Source organism: Cavia porcellus, unplaced genomic scaffold (assembly GCF_034190915.1).
Source record: "Cavia porcellus strain 051 isolate PalLab524CR breed Dunkin Hartley unplaced genomic scaffold, mCavPor4.1 scaffold_1, whole genome shotgun sequence".
Classification (NCBI taxonomy): domain Eukaryota; kingdom Metazoa; phylum Chordata; class Mammalia; order Rodentia; family Caviidae; genus Cavia; species Cavia porcellus.
This window is the reverse complement of record NW_026947484.1, coordinates 140,812,478-140,825,939: the sequence shown is the minus strand read 5'-3', so window position 1 is coordinate 140,825,939 and position 13,462 is coordinate 140,812,478. Positions and strand designations below refer to the sequence as shown.

The 13,462-nt window shown below is 36.7% G+C and overlaps 1 protein-coding gene across 4 annotated transcripts in view; it reads right to left on the bottom strand.

Annotated features, from left to right (window-relative positions):
* The window catches only part of Chd1l (chromodomain helicase DNA binding protein 1 like), a 93,587-nt gene that overhangs the window by 68,351 nt on the left and 11,774 nt on the right, over positions 1-13,462 (bottom strand). For all 4 annotated transcript variants that reach the window (XR_010049893.1, XR_010049894.1, XM_063256753.1 and 1 more), the window contains exons 3-6: positions 7,246-7,352; positions 6,239-6,353; positions 5,515-5,546; positions 2,690-2,771 (exon numbers count right to left, since the gene is read on the bottom strand). Coding sequence is in view for 2 of the 4 variants with exons in the window: in XM_063256753.1 (XP_063112823.1) it covers positions 2,690-2,771; positions 5,515-5,546; positions 6,239-6,353; positions 7,246-7,352 (336 nt within the window). In the remaining 2 variants the exon portion in view is untranslated. The remainder of the gene's footprint in view (positions 1-2,689; positions 2,772-5,514; positions 5,547-6,238; positions 6,354-7,245; positions 7,353-13,462) is intronic.

Genomic DNA, 13,462 nt, shown 5'->3' with positions numbered 1-13,462 from the left:
ACCCAAATCCAAATCATAATCCAAATCATAAACCTAAATCATAACAAACGATCTGTCTTAAAATAAAACAAAAAGGCCAAGAATCCAAGCAGTATGGCAAACACTTATAATTCCAGCATTCAGGAAGCTGAGGCAGGAGGATCACCACACATTTGAGGCCAGCCTGGGCTACATAGTTCAAGGACAGCTTGAACCATATTGTAAGACTGTGAGACTGTCTCAAAAAAAAAGGGAAGGGTAAGCCCTCCCTGTGAATCAACACATGCGTAGGCCACCAGCAGCTGGGCGACAGCCCAGACCCAAGTCCCTTCTGGCACATGGGCTAGCAAACAAGAACAGCCAATCACCCTCCACCCTAATCCCCGCCACCATAAGGAACCAGCTGATGTGGAGAAACACAGGCTGCGATGACAGCGATTGAGGTGAAGTGCAATCTGGTGTTTGTGGTGTTCTGGTGTTTCAGTGACCTTGAAGGTCTAGGGCCAGTGGTCTGATTATCTATTCTGAGGATAGTAGTATGCAGTGTGGCATCCCTGGGGCATCTCCTTCTGAAGGCGGTAGCCATTGTTAATTCCCCACTGTCTTATTTTGAAGTCCTATATCATTTTCATTGTTTTATTGGTTTAGGTTTTATTCTGTTTTATTTTGTTTTTGTTATATCTAATGGCATGAGCAGCTATATCAAAGACAAAAAGATATATTATGGTAGCTATTTTGGATTTATTATTGTCTTGTTTTGAAGTCCTTTATTGTACTCACTGTTTTGTTTTTATTGGTTTTATTCTGTTCTGTTTGATTTTTACTATGTATAAAGGTATCTGCAGCTCTTTTGAAGACAAGAAAAGGCATTATGGTAACTGTTGTTGATTTCATATTGTTTTGAAGTCCTGCATCACTTATACTGGTTTGTTTTGATTGGTTTTACTCTATTTTATTTTCCTTGGTTTTATCCTCTTTAAAATTTAAAAAAGGGTCAGGGGACAGGTGGCTAGAAATACCTCTTAGTGTGAAGACCCTACGTTCATTCCCAATACAGGAAAAAAAAAAACGAAGTGACTAGGCCTGTGGACTGCTTGCTATAGTAGGATCAACTTTCAGGCCACTAAATACAGAATTCAGACCTGAGATTTTCCTCCAAATGACCTCCCAAGTGCCTTTTCAAAAATGCATCTTAGGGACTGGGAATTTAGCTCAGCGGCATAAGCACCTGCCTTGCAAGCAGGCGGTCATGAGTTCGATCCCCAGTACCAATTTAAAAAAAAAAAAAGGCATCTTGTTGCAGTGAGCTAGTTTTCTCTTCTCTTTCTTACCCATTGTACTCTCGCCAAATGCTGGCACCTTGATCTTAGACTTCCCAACATTCAGATCTTTCAGAAATAAATTTCTGATGATTATATAAGTCTGTGGCACATGTAAATGCTGCCAAAACAGACTAACATAACAACCCCTTAAGAACAGGCATATTAAAGACCACTAAAGAATTCCAGAGCGGAAGATGCCCTACCAATGGATAACAATCTAAGACTAATAGACAGTGACCATGTTTGCATTAAAACTCTAAAAACTGCAATTTTTAGGCCAGTACTACAGAATTTAGACCTGAGGTTTTCCTCCAAATGATCTCTAAATTTAAGTGATTTACTACAAAATGGGGAACACACTTCAAGTATCACCACAGAAATTAACATTGTTTGTTTCACAAAGGAACAAATCTTAACCAGATCAAGAAGGGACACAGTTTGCACTCCACCGTTCCTCAGAAAATAGGACAAATATAGCTAGCATCATATTTCTCTTCTAGTTTGCCAGAATGATCCAAGAGATCAAAAGAAAAGAATGAGAGCAGTTGGATCATACTCAAAAATATGACAATGATAAGCAAGAGAGATTAGATATAATATTCAATGGTATGAAATTGATCTCTTCATGATTCTATATGAACTGTCAGCTTTAAACACATAAACTGGGGGAAGGGCATCATATGCCCAATATATCTGCTGTTATAAACAGATGAATTATAACAAAGGTTATTTTTGTAAAGAAATAGAGAACAAAAAAACAACTGAGATATTTCCAAAAATATGATGCATTTTATCTGAGTAAAGCATTACTCATTTGATAACCAGATTTTAGCAACACAGTCTCTTATAGAAAGGATGTACGAAAAGAGAAGTTGGGTCATATTAAATACTACCTGGTTACCCAAAAAATGTTCATTTGTCATTGCTGAAATCTGACTGAAAAAAAGAAACTGGTTCAATTAAATTGATTCTGTACAAACCTAAACTAGTATTTCTTTTTAAAGAGGAGTTAGACAGAGGAAGAGATAAACAGATGGAACATAGAGGATGTTTAGGACAATAAAGGAAACTGCACTGTATGACACGAAAATGATGGATTTAGCCATCACATGTGTCCAAACCCACAGAATGCACAATACTGAGTGAACCCCTAAACTACGGGGTATTCCAATGTCCAGGGTAGGTTCATCAGCTGTAACAAATTTATCACTCTGGAGAGACACATTGAAAATGTAAACAGTAAAATGTAAAAAGTAAACAGATAAGGGAACTCTCTGCACCTTCATTTTGTTGTGAACCGAAAACTGCTCTAAAAGTAAAATCTAAAAGCAAAATCTACTAAAAAGGGAGGAGTGTCCATAAAAACTAAAATGACCATGGAAACTTACCTCTGAAAGTGTCTTATGCAGCAGAGAGCTTTGGTTTTTCAATCTGTGAGCTTCATCCACAACAAGAACACTCCAAGAGAAGCTGTGAAAGAAAATCCAAGCTTTCAGCTTTGTCTGACTCATCCAAACATCTCACAACCAAGTGTTAAACAAAACTACAACCTTTGTTAGAAAGACTAACAGTAAGCCCTCTTTTAGAAATACCTACCGGGGCTAGGGATTTAGCTCAGTGGCATAAGCACCTGCCTTGCAAGCAGGCGGTTGTGAGTTTGATCCCCGGTACTGATAAAAAGGAAAAAGACAAAAAAAAGAAAGAAAGAAAGAAATGCCTACCTATCAGAGAGGATGCTGTGTACATAAGGCAACATCTGGAAAAGGTAGTAAAAGGAATTTTTCCTAAGGTGGGAAAGACATATACAAAAAGGAAAAGAGCCAGACAGAAGGAAAAGAAAACATAACTTTCTACCACATGCCAGACACTGAGCTTACAGTTTTATATGTTATTTGGTCCAAAAGAATATGGCAAATAGACATAATTGTGCCACCATGGAGACTATAATTCAAAAAAATTAAGTGACTTGCTCAAGGTCCTAAAAGTAGAACTGAACAAAATGACAAGAAAAATCAGAGACAGTGATGTCATAGTAGCAAAAGATGTAGGTTTCAAAGTGGAGAAGTGATGAACTAATCACCACAATCAAGAACAGTATCAAAGATATCCATGAAGATATATCCATTGCATTTATAAATGTAAAGGCCATGAGTATCTGCTGCCAAAGCATATTTTATAGTGTGATGGGTAAGAATAGCAATCACTCAAGAAGTTTCAGTCATGTAAGTGGTAAATGCCTGCAAATCTCATGCTTGAGAGGCTGTGGCAGGAGGTTCACAAGTTTGAGGCCAGCCTTGACAACTCAGTAAGATCCTATCTCAAAATAAAAAAGGGCGGAGATCTTGCTCTGTGAGAAGGCCCTGCGTTCAATCCTCAGTATAGAGAAAGGGGAGGAGAGGATACAGGAGACAAGGGGGGGGGGACAAGCTGTGAGGGGAGAAAAAAAGAGGGAAGGAAGGTAGGAAGACAGGAGGGAAGCCATAAAGGAAGCCAGGCAAGCAGGCAAGTAGGTGGGAAGGGAGAAACAGACAGACAGACAAGAAAGTATGTCAAAAACATCATCAAAAGGCACTTTAAAGCCAGATGCGGTATAGTGATAGAGTACCTGCCTAGTACGCATAAGTACTTAGACAAGAGAGAAACCCTCTATGGAGAGGAAGAAGTGGAAGAAACCCCAAGTTTGAATGGGAAGTCTAATGAGATAGCTCCTAATCTGTGATCCAAAGATTTTACAAGTCTACTGTCCAATACACTTCAATGTTTTCATATGATCATCATGTGCCATCTTTACTGTCCATAACTCTCTAACTGGTACAGAAATTATATTGTGTTTCCTTGCTATTTTCAGAATGTACAATACAGTAATAAACATAGAACCTTGACAAACACATTAAAAGAATACACCTATGTTGTTGGGATTTTGTGGGTCAACTCTACAAATGCTTCTCTGTTCCTAAGGTTCTTGCCTGCCTACCTGGATTTTCATGTAGTTGAAATGGAGTAATTTATATAATGTACTTTACAACACTTATGTCCCAATGTTGTTGTCTTTGGAGACTTCTCACATATTGCATTGTTCTGTGAATATCTATGTCCTTGTTATCCCTCTACTGGACTTCACGCCGTCTTAGCATACTGCTATGATTTACTTTCCTGGAATTATCAATAACTCCCAAAACAGTTCCTTTCCAGGAAGACTTCATCAAGTGTAAGCAGGATGTTAGGAATTTTAAAAACAGGCTGAAGAAATGACTCAGTAGTGGAACATTTGCCTACCATGTGTAAGACCCTGGGTTTGATCCCTAGTGCCACAAAAATCAAATAAAATTTAAATAAATATATAGGGAGAGCATATACTCTTCAGAAAAGATAATATGCTCACCTAAATGAAACTGATAAAACAAAATATTAGACGGAAGTCACAAAATCTACATCCTAACCTTTAGTACTTCAAGGTGATACAAGCATAAATTCACTCAAAAAACCTGGATGAGAAAAAAATGTAAATATTGATGAAGCACTTTGAAGACAATAATTTCTGAACATTAAAGATGCAGAATTCCAACTTCACTATGTCATAACTACACAGGTTACAGGAAATGAAACTGCCAACGAATCTTTCTTTCTTACTTAACGTAGCTTTTTAATTTTGCAGCTGCTAATGTGACTATATAATATAACCAATAGTTAAATCTCAATTTCTGGTACTTTGTGAGTGAATACGAGGCCCCAAAATTAAGTAATTAGAAATGTATTTCAAATTCCCTTTTTAAAAAGTTAATTCTGTAGTACTGTCTACTACTGCACTTAGTTATGTCCATGAAAGGATTTAAATGATTCACCTCCTACAGTATAATAAAAATCTCTGAACAACAGTCCCTGTGTCTATGCAAGTTGCAATATAAACTACCTAATATCTATTAACCAAACAAGCATTTTTCATTTTATGTTTCACAAAAGCCACCCACAGTAAGAACTTTAATTATCCTCATTTCACAACTGAAGAAGCTGAAGGTCCTGGAGATTAAGTAACTAACCCAAGCACACACAGCGAAAGAGTAAAAGGCTACACAACACAGGAGGCTGAAACATCTGCCTCTTCTTAGAGAAAACTCACAGAAGACACACAAAAGAAGGCAGGAAAGAAGCACGTGAAGGCAAGATGACTTCCATGACACAGTCTACAATTTCTGAAGTAGTACAACTTACTTACGATTTTAGAAATAATGCATCTTTCAAGCAAATCTGAAAAATTAAAGAAGACAGATTAAAAACACTGGTACTGAATATATCTTACTTGTTCAGTAAGTTTTTTTAAAAAAGAGTTCTGAGCATAATTTTTGTTTTTTCCTCTTACTTTCTTTTTTGTTTTGTTTTTTTTGAAACAGGGTCTCACTAAGTAGTCCAGGCTGGCCTCAAACTCATAATTCTCCTGCCCCAGCCACCTGAGTACTGGGATTACACACATGAACCACTACACCCACACACCAGCTCCTGAGTATAATGTCTAGCATTACCGTTCAAGTAGAAAGAAAGAATGACTAAGGAGAAAGTCTCACTTATAGTGACCCAGTCTTAGTCCAAAGATCAAGACTTTGCGTCCTCCACTCCTATCCTCCAGTAGATATGATGCCTCAATATACAAAACCCTTTCCATCCTGCCTGCCTTTCTGTTCATTAACCAAGAGCAACTCAAGGACTGCCTCTCTGGGAAAGCTTCCCCCTTGAGCCTAGGCAAGAGAAGAAAAGAAACCTAACTGAAGCACAATGATCCTTCACTTTTTTTTGTCAGTTTGTCTTCAAGTATATAATGAAGACAGACTCTCCTTTCAGAAAATGTATGCTATCAAAACAAGTTAAATATAATTTCAGTGGGATCTGAGAATTTATAAAGGTCCCAGGTTAGGAGTTCCTGCCACAGAGAAACAAATGAATACCTCATAAGTAGTCAGCAGCACATGAAAAGGAGAGTCCTCTGTTAAGTCTTGCTGAAGGTGGGCCCTTTCCTCCTTGTCACCTGCATATGTTACACAGGAAAGACCTGGAGCACATCTGAATCCAAGAAAAGAGAGAGGCAAATAAACCCAAATACCACAGCCATGGAATAGGGTACGCGTATCTGGAAAGTTACGTTGTAGTGTGAAGACCTCCTGTGCTCTCGGACAGTTAAGCTGACTGCTGGATTGTCAACCTGATTGATTTTGGGTTTCACCTAGGGGATTGGAAGACCACACTTACATGTATGTCTAGGCGGGTCCCAGAGGCCTGACCATTGGTACTATATCTGAGCCTTAGCCAACTCTTCCCTGGTGCTGTTCCCTGGCTCTATTTCCTGTTTCCAGCTACCAGGAAGTGAGCAGCTTTCTTCTGCCACTCCTTCAACATGATGGTCCTGCCCTGAAGCTAGGTGATTGTGGACCAAAACTTCTAAAACCATAAGACAATCGAAAACTCTCCTTTCAAGTGTGGGTCTCAGGTACTTTGTCCCAGTAAAAGAAAATTTACTATTATAACCCATACCCAGAAAAAGTCCTGAGGCTTTAAACCTTACCTATAGGAATGGTTAAACTTTGGGGTAAAGTCCTGTATAAGAAGGGCCAAGTCTAAGAGGCTCTTGTGCTGGCTCTAAAAATAAAACTATTTTTATCCATGTTATTTCCTATGCCATTACAAAGAAAAAAATGGTTCCTTTCTCCATTAGTTCAGCAAAATTTTTAAAATAAGCACTGATTTTTGAACTGCCAGGTAACAACAATAACATCAACTGGTTCCTCCCTCTATCAGATCCTCAGAGCCTACTTACACTGCTTCAGTTCAGAGCTTTCTGAAACACTAAACTCACTGATTACGGCAAAGTGACTTTTTAATCATATTTTATACACCATCTAGAAAAATATTTTAGCCAACATAAACATTCAAGTTTCAGCCAAATCTACTTCTGTACCTTTGCATCTCTTCTTTCCAGTTGCTCAAAACAGACAAGGGACAAAGAATCAGAAATGGTCCTTCATCGTTCAGTCTTCCTGCCAAGTAAATGAAGAGAGCAATAGTCTGGAACACAGAAGAAGGCAGTTTTGATCAGATTTCCCCATGAGAAACAAGCAGAAAGCTCTCGTAGCTGCAGGGAACACAACTTATTTATGTCTCACTTTACAAAGAAATTATGTACAATCTTCTACACATTCGGAGAGTAATCCGTTCCTAGAGTAAAATCTTGTAAACCTCAGTAAACTTGCCAAAGGAATTTATGTTCTTAAGTTATTTCAGTACTAACAAAAATGAGGCTCGATATTTATATAATTGGACCTTTAACGCAAAGGAAAAATAGAAATCAATAAAAACAAAGCATTTAATGAGCAACACTAGGAATAGTCTAAAAACAAAAAGCCAGATATGCCAAGAGAGGTTGTAAAAATGACCCTCGCCCCAAAATGACCTAAAAATAAGCCTGCTGCTTGCCGGCTCATCTGTTAAAGATATTTTCCTCGATTCTTAAATTCTTCCCTCTGTAATTTCCTCTCTCCTTCCCCTACTATGTTTCCACCTCCCATGTATAAGATCATCTTAGCTGAACAGAGCTAAGCTTCTGCTAAACAACAGTAAACAAAACTCCTTGCTCTCCTGGAGCATACATTCAAACAGCAAAAACAGACAATAAATTATCCTCATAAGCTGAAATATGGATACAAAATGATCTTTGTAAAGCCAAATGGGCATATGTCAAGAGATGCCACATATATTTATGACTTGAAAATAGCTGTGATACACAGAAAAAAAACACTTCTTATAAAACAAAAATGTGTGAGGCACTTCCATTCCTAAATGCCAAGCTACTTCCATGAGAACTCTATCCTAAGCTATAACTCTATTAAGAAACCCATGTGCAGTGCTTTGAAATTAGAAATTAATGATAAAAGATACTGCAAAAATCCCACAAACACATGGAAACTGAATAACACACTATTGAGTAATCAGTGGGTCACAGAGGAAATTAAAGAAGAAATTAAACAATACCTACAAGAAAATGAAAATACAGATACAACTTACCAGAATCTGTGGGATGCAATGAAAGCCGTCCTCAGAGGAAAATTTATTGCACTGAGTTCCCACATCAGGGAAACAGAACGAATACAAATAAATAACTTGATGCTACACCTCAAACAGCTAGAAAAAGAGCAAGTCAAGCCCAAAGCCAAAACAAGGGAGGAAATTATAAAAATCAGAGCAGAAATCAATGCAACAGAGACTAAGAAAACAATCCAAAGAATCAACAAATCAAAGAGTTGGTTCTTTGAAAGAATAAATAAAATCGATAAGCCCCTAGCCAACCTTATTAAAAAAAGGGAAGAAAAAGCTCAAATTCATGCAATAAGAAATGAAAAAGGAGAAATCACTACAGACCCAATAGAAATACAGAAGATCATCAACACCTATTTCGAAAACCTCTACTCTCAAAAGTTTGATAACACAGAAGAAATAGAAAGATTCTTAGAAACATATGAAGTACCAAAGCTAGATCAAGAGGATGTAAAACTGCTGAATAACCCAATCTCTATTAATGAAATTGAAAATGTAACTAAGTCCTTACCCACCAAGAAGAGCCCAGGCACAGATGGATTCACTGCAGAATTCTACAAGAAATACAAAGAAGACCTAATGCCGACACTCCTCAAACTATTCAATGAAATTGAAAGGGAAGCAATCCTTCCTAAGTCATTCCTGGAAGCAAATATTACTGTAGTACCAAAACCTGAGAAAGACCCAACTAAAAAAGAAAACTATAGACCAATCTCCCTAATGAACACAGATGCAAAAATCCTCAATAAAATATTGGCAAATAGGATGCAGCAAATCATCAAGAAGATTATACACCATGACCAAGTGGGATTCATCCCAGGAATGCAGGGATGGTTCAACATACGTAAATCAATAAATGTAATCCACCATATCAATAAAGCCAAAAGTAAGAATCACATGATCATTTCTATACATGTAGAAAAAGCCTTCGATAAGGTCCAACATTCATTCATGATAAGAACTTTACAGAAAATTGAAATAGATGGTCTTTACCTCAATATAATAAAGGCCATTTATGACAAACCAACAGCCAGCATCATACTAAATGGCCAAAAATTGAAAGCCTTTACTTTAAAATCAGGCACAAGACAAGGATGTCCTTCATCACCACTGGAAGTACTAGCCAGAGCAATTAGAGAAGAGAGAGAAATAAAAGTGGTAAAGATAGGAAAATAAAAAGTTAAATTATCATTGTTTGCAGATGACATGATACTCTACATAGAAGACCCCCTAAACTCCATTGAAAGACTCTTAGATATAATAAATTCAGTAATGTAGCTGGATACAAAATCAATACTCAGAAATCAATAGCATTCCTATACACTAACAACAAAATCACAGAGAGGGAAATCAGAGAAACTGCACTCTTCACACTAGTAAGCAAAAAAATGAAATATTTAGGAATTACTCTTACGAAAGAAGTGAAAGACCTATACAGGGAAAATTATAATACACTGAAAAAAGAAATTGAAGATGATCTCAGAAAATGGAAAGACATCCCTTGCGCATGGATAGGAAGAACAAACATTGTGAAAATGGCCATTCTCCCAAAACTGTTATACAGATTCAATGCAATCCCAATAAAAATACCATCAACATACCTTATAAATCTAGAGAAATCACTCCTAAAATTCATCTGGAACCAGAAGAGACCTAGAATAGCAAAGGCAATTCTAAGCAGCAAAAGCAAGGCAGAAGGCATCACAATCCCTGAAGTTACACTACAAAGCAACAGTAGTAAAATCAACATGGTACTGGAATCAAAACAGAACCGAAGATCAATGGAATAGATTAGAAGATACAACCACAACTACAAACACACTCAACCACCTTATCTTTGATAAAGGAACCAAGCAGGTTCACTGGAAGAACGACAGTCTCTTTAATAAATGGTGTTGGAAAAACTGGCTCTCCATTTGCCAAAAACTAAAGCTAGACCCATGTCTATCACCATGTACTAAATTAAAATCTAAATGAGTCAAAGATATGAATATTAAAACAGAAACACTAAATCTATTGGAAGACAAATTGGGTAGAAACCTTGAAGACATAGGGGTAGGTAGAGAATTCGTGAACAGGACTCAAACCACATGGGAAATACTTCCCAGAATCAATAACTGGGACCACCTCTTATTAAAAAGTTTCTGCAAGTCAAAAGAAATCTCCAGCATAGAGAAAAGAAACCCCACAAATTGGGATTGCAAACTGGAAAAAGATCTTAGTGAACTCCCCCTCAGACAAGAGACTTTTGTCTAAAACATATAAAGAATTAAAAAAACTCAGACCCCCAAAATTCAAAGATCCAATCCAAAAATGGGCACCTGAGATGAATACGCACTTCTCAGATGAAGAAATACAAATGGCAAATAAATACATGAAAAAATGTTCATCATCATTGGTCATTAGAGAAATGCAAATTAAAATCACACCGAGATTCCATCTCACTCCTGAAAGAATGGCCAGGATCAAGAAAACCAACAACAACAAATGCTGGAGCGGCTGTGGGGAAAAAGGAACTCTCCTACACTGTTGGTGGGAGTGTAGACTGGTACAACCTTTGTGGAGGTCAGTCTGGAGATTTCTCAAAAAGCTGGGATTGGAAGTCCCATTTGTTCCAGCTATTCCACTTCTAGGCATATTCCCAGAACTGAAAGCATCATACCACAGTGATATATGCGCACCTATGTTTATAGCAGCACAATTTGTAATCGCCAGATCTTGGAAACAACCCAAGTGTCCATCAATTGAGGAATGGATAAAAAAGTTGTGGTATTTCCAAATGGCAAATAAATACATGAAAAAATGTTCATCATCGTTAGTCATTAGAGAAATGCAAATTAAAACGACACTGAGATTCCATCTCATTCCTGAAAGAATGGCCAGGATCAAGAAAACTACCAACAACACATGCTGGAGAGGATGTGGGGAAAAAAGAAATCTCCTGCACTGTTGGTGGGAGTACAGACTGGTGCATCCACTACGGAGGTCAGTCTGGAGATTCCTCAAAAATCTGGGATTGGAGGTCCCATTCGACCCAGCTATTCCACTTCTGGGCATGTTCCCAGGAGAGCTGAGGGCATCATACTACGGTGTTATATGTGCACTCATGATCGTAGCAGTACAATTTGTAGTGGCCAGATCTTAGAAGCAACCTAGGTGTCCATCAACTTAGGAATGGATAAAAAAGATGTGATATTTTTGTACAATGGAGAACTACTCAGCTATAAAGAATGATCACATTGAGATATTTACTAATAAATGGGTGCAAGTTGAAACCATCCTCATAAGCGACATAAATCAAACTCACATGTATAAATACTGTATAGTCTCCCTAGTGTAAGAAACAGTAAGAGTACGTAAGAGTTTAGAGTAATCATGAATCCCCATTACATTGTTTTGAAGCCTTATAATGGTCACAGTTATAATGTGTTTGTCCTGTGTTTTTATTTTATTATCTGTGATGGTATGAACAGCTAATTTGAGGGAAACAAGTTATTATAATAGCCAGTACTGATATAATATCATCTTGCTCTGAAGTCCTACCATGCTCTGGCTCTTCTATTTCCATTGGCTCTATCATGTTGTACCTTATTGGATTATATTACATGTGAATGTATAAACAAATTTCCTATAGACAATGAGATAATATAGTAGCCATTGTTTGTTTTCTGTTATTTGGTTCTGAAAACACTGTAATACTCTCATTCTCTTAAATGTTTTTATACTATTTTGTTATGTTTGATACTCAAGTATTTCAAAGAAAGTGACATCATGGTAGTTACTGTTAATTATGGGTTGTCTTCTGGTGAAATATTGTGTTACTTACATTGTTATGTTCTGATCTGCTCTGTTATGTCCTGTTTTGTCTTAATGTCTTTAAAATAAAAAATAATTTTAAAAAAGTTGTGGTATTTCTATACAATGGAGTATTACTCAGCTATAAAGAAGGATCACATTGAGATATTTATCAATAAATGGGCGCAGCTTGAGACCATACTCATAAGTGAAATAAATCAATTTCGCATGTGTGAATACCGAATAGTTTCCCTAATGTAAGTAATGATTCAAATATATAAAAGTATGTGGTAATCATGATTCCCCATTATGTGGCCTTGAAGCCTTATAAAGTTTTCACTTATTAACTGGAATGGCTTTATTCTGGGCTGTTTGATATTATTGCCTGTGATGAAATGAACAGCTATTTTGAAGAAAATGAGTCATCATAATAGCTAGTGCTGATTTACTATCATCTTGTTTTAAAGCCCCACCAAACTATGGCTCTTCTGTCTCCATTGGTTTTATCATGAGGTATCTTGCTGGATTTTATTATATGTGATAGTATAAACAAAAATTGTTATAGGCAAAGAGACAATATAGAAACCATTGTTGGTTTTCTGTTAGCTGGTTCTAAATACCCTACAATGCTTTTATCCACTTGAATGGTTTTACACTGACTTGATATGTTTGAAGCTATAGTATACGAAGTTATATTCAAATATTTCAAGGAAAAAGACACTCTGGTAACTACTCGGGTTATTTGGTGGTGAAGCTGACACTATCATGCTTTGACCTGTATTGTTATGTTGTTATGTCCTCTTTTATCTCAATCTCTCCCTCATTCATTAAAAAAAGTATTTACTTAAAAAAAAAGAAAGCTATGTGCACAAAGATGTTCATATCAAGATTAAATATCCCCAAAAAAGGGAAGAATTCACCAGTTCACCTCTGTAGAACATTCAAGTAAATTATAATAAGTTCCCTTGATGAAATATATATGCAGCTGAAAATAATGATTGTGAAGAGTAAATGAAATGTAAAATTTCAATAGCAGTATTAGATTAACAAAACACAAACTATATGAACTATACCACACTATAGTTGTAACACACATTGCTACTTATAGTTGTGTCTAGAGTGACATGATTAATTCTTTAAATATGGTATTAATCTTATAATGAAAATAATTTTCTTTATAAATTATCTATAGCTTCCCAGCACAAACTATGCCTACAGCAACCTCTAATAAGTGATTTAACTGTATTAAAAACATTCTGTTTCACTTTCCCTGAGAATCCAATTTAGAG